We start from the raw sequence: 12,330 nt of genomic DNA on the forward strand, positions 1-12,330 counted from the left end.
GCTCTCGTCTGGTACTTCCCCCCCCCCCTCTCATCCACTCTTTCATCTTCTCGTGGAGGGCAAAAATAACCCTCGGCCACGCCCTTTTCGTCATGTGACATGACAAGCAGACGACGCAGTAACGGCCAATCAACTACCCTTTCCGACCCTGCCCCTTTTCTTCCCGTTCCGTTCCTTAGCCGATCACCGCACGACAGATCAATACACGAGAGAATCGCGTCTCTTCTTCCTATTGGCTGCTGATCACCAAATGGCGGGACTTGAATCCATCAACAACGAAAGTCTCGTGCACATTTCCTTATTTTTTTTACAAATTTTATTTCTCATTTTTGAAACTGCTATAAGATTTAAGCTAGGAAAGGGAGGACAATCTTATTAGTTATTTTAATTTCAGACAGTCAAACCATCAGACTCGTACTGGAACCCCTGAACACGCCATCATTTCAATCAGAAGCAATCTTATAACTTATCAACTATTGTACCGCGAAACCCCCTGCAGCTTATTCTGTTTATTTTGTGCGCGTGCTTATGTGATTCCACTTCCGCTTTTACGTAATCTCAGCAGACGTCAACGCTAAAGGCGCCATTCCTGCACATTCGATTGTTTAACCTATCATCGTCACTGCCACTGCCAGTGTATCCGTCAATTTTATTCGGAGTTACCTGCCAGTCTGCCTCAATGATGCTGTCACCGTCAATACACTGACGGCAACCTTATTCGATTTGTCGTCTGCAAGTGACAGAATTTGTGTTCAATTTGTTCTGTTTTCCAACACACACTTAAGGCGCAACACAGTTTCATTGATACTATTGGATGGATATTTAATTCATTAATATTAAAATCTCCACAGCGATACGCGTCAACAAACCAATTAGAATTTAGATCGAAAGGTTTATTGGAGTTATTCGTAGGTCAAGTTTTAGTCAGATATTTTCAATAGGAACAAAATTTCAAGCCAAAATACAAACATCCAACAAGATTTTCTAATATTTGTAATAAAAATCACAATTTGGTTTATTTTCAATTCATAACAACATCCTTCTTAAATCATTGTCCGCTTTAATAATAATAATAAATAAAATATCTGCATAAGCCAAAGTCATAAATACAAGTCTTATTTTTTTTCTTTAAATAAACTTCCTGTCGATTGCAATTTACTGTGGATGCTGGGAAGAGAATATTGTCGTCTGCTAAGGTGATTTCATTTTGCTGCTTATTAGTACGTTCTTCAGTGCTAGAATATTAACAGGATCGGCACTGTGGAAGTGTAAAGGAAAGTGTAGCTATTTTTCGAATTATTTGTTTTCTTCATTAATTTATTTTTGTGTTAGGAGGTCGCCACCATTACCGCCAAAATTCTTTTCCCAAGTTTAATGGAGGAACAGAGGGTTCCTGGGGATGACAGGGACAAACGGAAATGCGACGATTTCGCCAGTTTATATTCTATGGACACTGGTCATGGGCATATTACATCACAGAGGTCACTCTCTGACCATGGTAAGTCCATCATCAATATATCTTTTTTTTTTAATTACATATATGTCATCACGTGGTTGGAACAAGAGGAACAGTCAGATTTAGTGCTAAGAAAAATACAAAGTACATGTAATATAAAAATAGTTTTTTTTAGAAATGGACTCCTACAGTATTAAGTTGATGGAAGGCTACCATTTCTTATTCCATTTATTTCTTGTAATGTCTTTCCAGTGACCTTTGCACTATCATTCCTTTAGAATCTTGATCTATCCAAGTATTTTACATTTGTAGATGTCCAAAACATTCCTAGAGCTCAGACTTACATAAGACGGTAGGTGCAAAATGTTCGTGTAAGAAAAGTTTCCCTTTTAAACCTTGCGATCTATGGGGCTGACGGTGTTAAGGTCGCCTGTTTCTACGGCCAACGGTTAACGAGCAGGGTGTAATGTGGCCAGCACAACGACCAAACGACTTTACTTTCCCCAAATTAGAATTGGGTGAACTCAGGGGCGCGCAAAGATCCCGAAATTTAAAATCCCGAAATTCAAAATCCCAGACTTAAACGAGATTCTAACCCAGGAACCCAGGTTCGGAAGCCAAGCGCTTAACCGCTCAGCCACCGCTCCCCCATGCTAAATGTTCATCTACGTCTATTAATTTATTCAACTCATTATTGAATACAAAGAAACATTTGAGTCGAGTGTGGGAATTCCCGCTGAAGTCGTGTGACGTCATGTGACGTCATGTGTAAAAAAAATTAATTTCAAAAAACGTAAGCCAAATGTAATTTTAAGATGATTAAATGACTGAAAATTTTAATGGTCAAAGGTTTTCACTGTTTGGCCAATTAGCTAACGATATTTTACAAGAACTTTTTACAGACATCTTTTTCCGCCCTCTAAGATCAATCAATCAATCTATCAATCATCTATCTATCTATCTATCTATCTATCTATCTATCTATTTATCTATCTATGTCCTTAAATGATAACACCAGCCGGTTCTAAGACCAGTGGTTAAATAAGATGTTGAATGGTGTGTGTTCAGCACCACGACAAACCGACCTTTACTTTACCCCCCTGAGTCAGGTATTTATATTTGCTAGGTTCTCATTCTGGAATACATTTAACAGAAACTAAATTACGACATATTAATTTTTAAAAATGTAATTAGCAACCCCCCCCCCCCCAAAAAAAAAAAAAAACACAAAAAAACATCAACAGGAATATTAGCGAAGCATACCCTAGACTACAGGTTATAAATTAACAAATAAAAGAACTAAATAATACAATTCCATTGTTATAAAGTGAGCTGTGTCAACTCTAAACTTTAAGGCGGGCCTGTTTGGCTCACGTAAGAAGGTTGACTCTAGAATTGCATTGGAGAAGACGTACTGAAATTACTTCTTTAACCCTTGATGCGCGTTTGGTAGTTTAGCCTCCAAACATTAAAATTCTACTTCCACTTTGTATGCACTCCTTGTAAAACAGCTCAGCACTTTAAGGGTTAAAAGAACAGTTTGACTCGAGCTTGTAGCGCCTCTAGCGTAAACTGTATGAAAGGTCCTATTTACAAAATGAAAAACGTCACGTGATTTAATATTTTAATTTTGAAAAAATTGGTGTCGTTTTCACTTGTTCAATATTCAAATTGGGATTTACAATTACAACGCTAATGCATCAGATTTTGAGTCCTAGAAACAAAACAAAAAAAAAAGACCACATTTGCACCCGCTTGTAAGTAGATCGGCACACAGTTCGAAAAGGCTCAGGATATAAAGCTCATCTGTTTGTAAGGTCTACTGTTAATGAGGGTGTCATGTGGTCAGCACAAAGACCAACCGCCAATGTCAGGTATCAAGTTGGGTGAACTTGGTTAGGAAGCCTAGTGCTTTACCCCTCAGCCACCACCACGCCCCATTTTAACATTTAACCCTGTCCTTCCTCCCATATCATTATACAATAATCCATCTATAGTAGTTTTTTTTATTAACTTTATCAACGTAAACATAGCTAAGCTATAACATACCTCAAAATAAATCATTTAAAATCATACTTTAAAAAAAAAAAGACAACATATAATCATTTTTTGAAACTCTTTCTCTCCGTAATTATTTTCCACGTTCCGACGGATTTCTTCATTTTGCTCAATAGTATTTTACTTCTTTTTTTTTTTTTTTTAAGCTTTAAAAACGTTGTCGTTTGTTATCAGAAAATATTTTATTTTGGTGAAGAATTCAATGGGAATGTATGCTCTTTTTATATAAGACAAAGTTACGTTTATAAAGTCAAACATTAATTTAATTTTATTTAATGAGTTTAAAGGAACGATGTAGAGAAAGAGTTAACCGAAACTAAAATATACGCGTTAGCAAAGATCTAGAATCTAGAATCTATTTGAATTTCATAAATATAAAATAGGAAAGGTAATGTAGAAATCAATAGAAATTGTTTTCATTTCTGTCGGCACAACTGTATATAGCTAGCTTTTTGGTGTATCCGCTGTTCGGAATAAAACCAAAAGTGTTGATACGTTATGTTTTTTTTTAAAGCTTTATGAGAATTTTTGTACACTTTTAAGCTCTTCCGTTAGTAACTTAATTTTCCAAAAAAATATAGCTGGCAACATTGAACTATAATTCTAGAGGCCACACATTATTGACATTCTTTAGTATCTCGTGAAAATCTCCATAGAGTTATCCGCTCATTTCTCTCTTACATTATACGAAACAAAATGAATTAATAATTACGCAATAAAAACCCCGTAAATGTAGCTCTCAATAGAACTGCCCTTCTGTATTCTGTCGGGGTCTCACCGAGTGGAAGGCCATTATTTAACGTTTTATTCCAACGTTCTTTCTGTTACTTATCTAAACCAGTGTTTTTGCCTTAACGGAACACCTCGCACATTCTGAGTAGGCTATTTAGCCGCAATTTAGCGGAACACTTTGCTTATTTCTTAGAGAGATTAATTCACGTTGTGGCCTACTACTTAATTATACCAGTAGTTTGCGGAACACCTATTCAGGCATCGCAGAACAGAAGGGTTCCGCGGAACACAGTTTGGGAAACACTGATCCAAACGGGCACATTTCGCTTGCTGTGGGGCTGTAACTGACTGATTAGATATTTATAGAGATGCTATCCTGGAGGCCGGTTACAAAGGAGGCTACTCTCAAATACTGAGTGGTATAACTTACATTCAAACATAATAACCATGTGATATTAAGTAATATTAACACTGTCAGCCTCCCATCCTTATTGCCTGAGATGAACTCCGATTGGTGACAAGGCAGGAAGGCCTAGGTCTCACTTAGTGCCCTGGTAAGGAACTCTGCTGTGCGGCGTAGTGCCTCATAGCCTCCATACAGATCTAGTTGACCATTGGATATGTCTCCCCGCAGCTCGCGGATCTGCGGACACTCATGCAAGACGTTCACCACCGTTTCTTCTGACTCGGAAACGGGCATCTTAATTGGGCCAGAACCGGGCAAAGTAGGCACCAATTGGGCAGTATCCCGTACGCCTCTGCGCTATTATCGACTGATCCGACCTTTTCAGCCTCCACCAGGGGTCCTCTCGGTTAGGGTGGCGCATGTGCCCCCAGACTCCCATGGCAGTTTCCGATTCATCCCAGAATTTCAACCATCTATCATGTGCCCACTCTGGGCATGCATTTTAAAAACTAGATTTTTCGCTTTCAGAAAAAAAAGTAGAACTTTGAATGGTCTAAAATATTGTGATGTCGGATTTTCAATATCTTTTCTAGTTTACGAGATCTAAACGGGACACACGGACAGACATTTCGCACAAAAAAGTAATAACGTCTTTTCCCCTTTCGGGGGCCGCTAAAAAAGGTTTATAATTTCTTCATTGATAATAAATCATGTTTTGTTTTGAAAGGGGGCGCGGTAGCTGAGTGATTAAGCGCTTGGCTTCCGAACTTGAGGTCCTGAGTTCAAATCTGGGTTTTTAATTTCTGGACTGTGTCCACCCAACTCTAATGGGTACCTGACAGTCGTTGTATTGGCCACATGACACCCTGCTCGTTAATCGTTAGCCAAAGAAAAAGATGATATTAACATCATCTGACCAGATGCGCACAAAGATCCCGAAAATCAAAAAATCCCAGTCTTCACGAGGATTCAAACCTGAGACCCCCCGGTTCAGAAGCCAAGCGCTTTACCACTCAGCTATAACAAAACATGATTTTTATCAATGAAGAAATTTAAAAAAAATATATAAATAAATAAAGTAAATACCGCATAACACCGACGATCTCAGATCTTGAATCGCACGAGGAGGGTGGGTGCGATTCATAACTTTGAATCAGTTTAAACAGCACATTTTAAAATTTTTATATGCAAATTTGTTAAAGCTCATTCTAACAATCTCTCACTCTCTACGTGTTTATAAGTGAAATACTTTTTCCAACACAATAACAGCGATAAATTACATTTAGTGACTTTGATATTGACAGTGCTGGGAATGACTATATATATAATTCTCTTCTTCCCTCAAGAGTTTGGACACCATATCTATATATTTATATATAATTCTCTTCTTCCCTCAAGAGTTTGGACACCATCTATTAATATATAATTTTCTTCATGGCTCAAGAGTTTGGACATCACTTAATGGAAAGATCACTCTTTTATTTTTGCAAGTCGGACGGAGTAGAGTTACCCTACGTAATTTAAGAGGCGAAAAAAAAAGAAGGGGGGAGGAGAACAAGTAGTATTCACCCGTCACTAAATAGCAGGGCCGGACTAAACCATTGTGGGGCCCAATGCGAAACGGATAATAAGTGAAATTTAAGAGATTGTATTAAAAAATATATTCCTCTTTGCATTTTATTCATTCTTTACTACGCACAGAATTACTACACGAGCCTTGCATGTAGCGAAGTCATACAATATGTCATAAGAATTCTGTCTCCTACATTGATCACACTCAATAGCAAGAATTACCAAATGTTTCAATCTATCTACGACAGGGGTGGGCAAATTACGACCCGCGGGCCACATGCGGCCCGCCGGAGTGTTTTATGCGGCCCGTCAACACCTACAGAAATAAGGTGTGCCCACAGTATATACATACAAATATGCAAATATATTAAAAATAATATCTATAAAAAATTATTGGAACTGTCTCGTTATAAAAAGTTTCAAGTAAACGAAGATTATTCTTATTAACTATACATCAATGAACTCAATTCAAAACACAATCTCAGGCCAGTATTTATTCAATGCTTTGATGAACTGTGTTGGGTAGGGTTGGAACAAGATGGCAAGTGTAACAACTGATGGAGCTCGATCTTTGACTGAGGAAAATAGCTGTTTTTTTTTAAATATCCCAACCATAAATTCTAAACATGAAAGTTTGCACAAAAGCTGCATAAAATTTCAAATTATAAATCTATATACAAATAAATCTAAACCTTACAACATGTAAAATGAGAACGAAAAAGAACAGATGTAATATGTGTACCCAAATTGTGTGAACAGCAGCAAATTTTTTAAAGTGTGGAAATACAGCTTCTGGCACCCATAGGACTCCCGTGGAAGTACTGACTCGAACTTCTCTTTGCTTGGAGTTATGTCCTCTGGAACTGAAACAGCTTCTGCGCTAAATAGTGAGCTGATGGTATTGAGAACTGGCTCTTGACGCCTTAAAATTTTCTTTGATAGATTGCACAATTAAGGAATCTAAATAAGTGTTGCACTTTTAATAATTTCACTAGAAATAGTTTTACATTTCATCAAAGGAAAAAAGGAAAATGACAAAATCTGTTTTCTTTTGCTTGTTTGTAGAAATGGGAAAGCTTTGTTTAAAAAGATTTAACATATGTATTTACATTTCATATGCAAACAACCCATTGCAATAGCAATTTTGAAAAATATAAATAGTCAATGTCCTTCAAGTAAGATAACAATTTCTTCCATGAGATTTTATATTCTTCTCATTTGTCCTGCCCATGCTAAGCTAGCGGATACATTATTTATTAATATTTTGTTCTTAAATCGAAACAACCCATGATTATCACACTTCGTTCTAATTAGATTGATAATATTATATGTTCTCAATATCATTAGCTCACTATTTAATACATTAGGTACAATTGTATATTTCTGGAGATATTGTGTTATAAAAAAATAACAGCAATTATAAAAAAATCGTAAAATTGTCTCAAAAATTGCTAACACTTGTTGTAATTCCTTTACGTGGAGTGTGGGGGAAAAAACAAGAAACTCGAATATAATACAGTGTAAATATGAATTAAAAGACACTTTACACAGTTAGCTAGAGTATCTTTGTAAGTTGTATATATATATATATCTATATCTGCGGCCCGCAATTCCAAATTTTTTTGGTAATGCGGCCCTCGATACAAAAAAGGTTGCCCACCCCTGATCTACGAGAATTGTTGACCTTAAGTAATTCTTCATTAGTTTGAGGCCCGAGAAACTTCTTTCACTAGATTCCACAATTACGGGTATTGCATAATGCCGTTTTTTTTTTAATCGCGCGTAGGACTGTCGTTTTCCATATTGAATGACACCACAAAATTACAATGTTTGTTTATAAATTTCAAGAGATTTGTATGAATTTTCAAAAGATTTTAATAATTTCCGGATATTTCCAGATCATTTTCGTATATTTTGCAATTTCAGGAGATTTCCAGGAGCTCCTAGTTAATTTATATTTACGATAATATTGACTGAATAAAGTGCTGTTTAGAAACCTAATTTAGGCCCAAAGAAAGCAGAATAAAAATCATGTACTGGAGATTTGTGTACATACTTACTATACAACAAATATCTAGCTTTTCGGTGTATGTCCGTGCGCAAAATAAAATTGTTGAGAAGCAACCGGTATGGTTTTTTTTTTTGGGGGGGGGGGGGTGGGGGGAGCATGTTATGTGGCCAGCACAATGACCAACTGCCTCCCCTTTTCCCCAACTGATGCCAGGTACCCATTAGAACTGGGGGGGGGGGGACTAAGAGGCGCCCTAAAGATCCTGAAATTAAAAATTCCACTCTTCACCACGATTCGAACCTGGAGCCCCCTGTTTCGGAAGCCAACTCAGCCACCGCGATTCTGTTAGTAGCACACAATAATTTCAATACTGAGGAAGTAGGCCTATTAGTCTTTCACTCTAGGACATTAATGATTCAATTCATTTAAAAACAAAGGGCAACAATCTAGCCGTTATAAAATTATTTTTTTTTCACTATTTTCCCCCAGCCATACAGTTTGGTTGCAATAGAGTCTGTGATTGGTGAAATCTTGGCTATAAATAGAACGATACTTATTCATTCAATCGAGAAACTAATGATGTCAATTAATCCAGATGTCTAGTTTTTATTAGGACTAGTCTTTATTATTACTGTTGTTTTTTCAATAACTATTTACACAAATATATTGAATCCGTTTTTAATTCGAAATAAATATTCACACAACTATTTTGAATATGTTTTAAAAAAAATCAAAATAACTTTTTTTTTACAACTATTTTAGATACTTTTTAAATATCTAAATCTCTATTTACACAACTATTTTATCTTTAATACGTTTTAAAAATCCAAACAAACAATTTAAAAAATTCTTAAGAATTTTTTTTACAAAATAAACTTTCCGAAACATATAGACCTACATTGTTTAGAACTTAGAACGTAGGCAGCTGTTTACATTCAAACTTTTACTAAATCTATCATTGATGGCAATTTGAAACTGCGATGTCCTCAGTCACGAGCTACTGAGTATATTCTTGTGACTTTTATGCGAACATAAAAATCAAAACCAACAATAAATACGAAACGTCCCCAACTGTTTCAGTTTCAATACTTTTGTTAATGGCGAATAGAGAAGAAGTGAATTGTAAATCGCGAAATGAAAGACAAACATACTCCTGCTTCAATTGACGAGGTGGTCGAGCGGTAAAACGCGAGGCTTCCAACCAGAGAAGTCTCAAGTTCGAGTCCCGGTGAGGACTGGGATTTGATTAGAGATGTTTAGGGTAGACCTATTTGACTTACGTTGGGGGAAGAAATGGTGTTGGTCGTTGTTCTGGCCACATGACACCCTCATTTACGTTGGCCATAGAAACTGATAAGATTCACATCATCTACCATAATAGATCGCAAGGTCTGAAAGAAGGTCTGAAAGGGGTACCTACCCCATCCCCATCCCCATCCCCCTCTCCTGCCCAGGGGCCTTCATCCAATCATCTCATGTGACAAGGGAGACAATATTGAATATACAATTTCCGTTCATTTAATGAAAGCCGTAAAATATAGGAGACAACTCTTGCTGTTGTTTTTAGTAGTGTAGACTCGTTCATCCTGAGTATAGATACAAAGTAAGCCACGTTCTAGAATCATAGAGTAAAATATAAACTCATGATGGGTCTAAGCTAGGTAGTTGCACCAAAACAAATTTAATTGATCCTATATTAACAAATATGTACAATAGAATGAAAGAGGATACACAATGCTTTCCAACAACACCAAATTTGTGATGCCAACATTATTGGTTCCAAAGTTTTTATAGGTCCGTCTGAAGCGTCCCTACATCTTATAGACTTTATATAGAGAAATAAAAAAAAAGTGAAGCAAATTTTTTTAATGTGAATATTTCAGAAACTAATGTGAATATATATACAAAAGTATATATCAAATTGTACAGTTTCAAAGGAGGTATTTTAATTTATTAGTGGCAAATCAAAATGAAATTAAAAATTTAAAATATCATTAGTAAATTATGAAAAACTAATTTTTTTCTAATTTTCTTTAAATAGAATATGTAAAAAGACAAATGATTCGGGGACTAGGACCACAGGCCCAAAACTGTATACTTAACTTTATCAACCATACATGGAAAACTGGAGACATACCACAGGAATGGAGAACCGCAAACATAATACCCATCTTAAAGAAAAATAAACCACCTGGAGACCCAAAAAGTTATAGACCAATCTCTCTAACATCCAACATTGGCAAAATGGCAGAAAAAATGATCAATAACCGACTTTATTGGTGGCTAGAAAGTACTTGCTCACTCCACAATGCACAAGCTGGCTTCAGGAAAGCAAGTAGAACAGAAGACCACCTCTTTCGTTTTATCCAGGACACAGTAGAAGGGTTTCATGAAAACAAGCACACTACAGCAGTATTTATAGATTTGCAGCAAGCCTATGACAGAGTGTGGAGAAAAGGTCTATTTTTGAAGATGAAAAAAATGGGCATCCATGGAAAAATGTACAGCTGGATCAGAGCATTCTTAAAAAACAGAACCATCCAAACCCGATTCGAAGGTGCCATCTCTAGTCAAAAAAGTTTGGAAGAAGGACTACCACAAGGTTCAGCCCTTAGCTGCACTCTCTTTCTAATCTTCATGAATGACCTCCCGGACCTCATTTCGGTCAATAAGGCACTTTATGCAGACGACCTTTTAATTTGGACTACAGAGAAATATCCAGTGCTGACTAGATCCAAACTAAATAGAGCCCTCACAACTATCTCCACATATTCAAAATTATGGAAAATGGAAATAAACAAAGAAAAGTCAGTTTATTCAATCTTTAGCCACAGCAACAAAACAGCAAAAAGAAACTACATCCTAAAAATAGACTCTCAGCCAATAAATAAAGAAGAAAATCCAACATATCTTGGTGTAAAACTAGACCAAAGACTGTCTCTAAAACACTTTATGGCAGATTTAAAAGAAAAGGCATCACAAAGATTAAACATAATAAAACACCTAGCAGGAACATCCTGGGGAGCTGAAAAGAAAACCTTAAGACAGTTATACACTGGATATGTCAGATCTGTAATGGATAACTGTCTCTCCATACAAGTAGCTGCCAACAAAACCTATCAATCATCATTAGATACAATCCAAAACCAAGCCTTGCGGTTAATTAGTGGAGGTATGAGAACTACTCCCACAGCAGCCTGTGAAATAGACTCCAATATTGAACCTCTTAAGTTAAGGCGCAACAGAGCAGCATTAGAAGCTATTGAGAGATACAGAAGGTTGGAGGACGATCATCCAAATAAATTACTAACACAGAGAAATAGGAAAAACAACCAAAAAAAGCAAAGGACTCTGATCCAACTTACTGACGAACTAGCCCTAAAACACCACCTACCCAATAACAGAGAAAAAATTACCAGGTTTTCAAACATTACACCCGGACTAAACTACAAACAACCAACCATCAAAACACATTTACTAAATAACACCTTAACAAAAGAATCAAATCCACTGGAGCTCAAAGTAGGCACGCTTGAAACAATCGAAAGCTATCCAAAAACAGCTATCCATATTTATACAGACGGATCGGCTTTCAAAGCTACCATCAATGCTGGTCTTGGTGCCTTCCTGGTCTTCCCTAAAAATAAACACTTTGAGATAAGCGCACCCTGTGGTGATTACTGCTCAAACTTCCAAGCCGAAATTGAGGCAATTACCATAGCACTCCAGACAGTAGAAAACAAATTATATGAAGGAGTGCAACCACCATCAGATATTGTTGTCTTTACAGACTCCCAATCTACTCTGGAAGCACTTAACAGCAGCACCTCAAACAGCCCAAGAGAGTTGACAACACTCAGTGTGATAATCCACCAGATGATATCAAAATTAAATATCAATATTACACTACAGTGGATCCCTGGACACATTGGCATCATGGGAAATGAAAAGGCAGATAAGCTATCAAAGGCAGGTTCAACTATGGAACAACCAGATAGACCTGTTAACTACCTCACTCTAAGGTCAATGTTAGTCAACAATCACAAAGAGGAGTGGCTCAACCAATGGGCATCAGGAAACACAGGCAGAGCCATG

The 12,330-nt window shown here is 36.7% G+C and overlaps 1 protein-coding gene across 1 annotated transcript in view; it reads left to right on the top strand.

Annotated features, from left to right (window-relative positions):
• Positions 1-342: 342 nt before the first annotated feature.
• Positions 343-12,330, top strand: part of LOC106080233 (homeobox protein unc-42-like) — a 58,285-nt gene continuing 46,297 nt past the window's right edge. Inside the window, exon 1 of the mRNA XM_056022391.1 lies at positions 343-1,498. Coding sequence (XP_055878366.1) covers positions 1,375-1,498 — 124 coding nt within the window. The 5' untranslated portion in view covers positions 343-1,374. The remainder of the gene's footprint in view (positions 1,499-12,330) is intronic.

The sequence above is a fragment of the Biomphalaria glabrata genome, chromosome 3, assembly GCF_947242115.1.
Source record: "Biomphalaria glabrata chromosome 3, xgBioGlab47.1, whole genome shotgun sequence".
NCBI classification, from domain to species: Eukaryota; Metazoa; Mollusca; class Gastropoda; family Planorbidae; genus Biomphalaria; species Biomphalaria glabrata.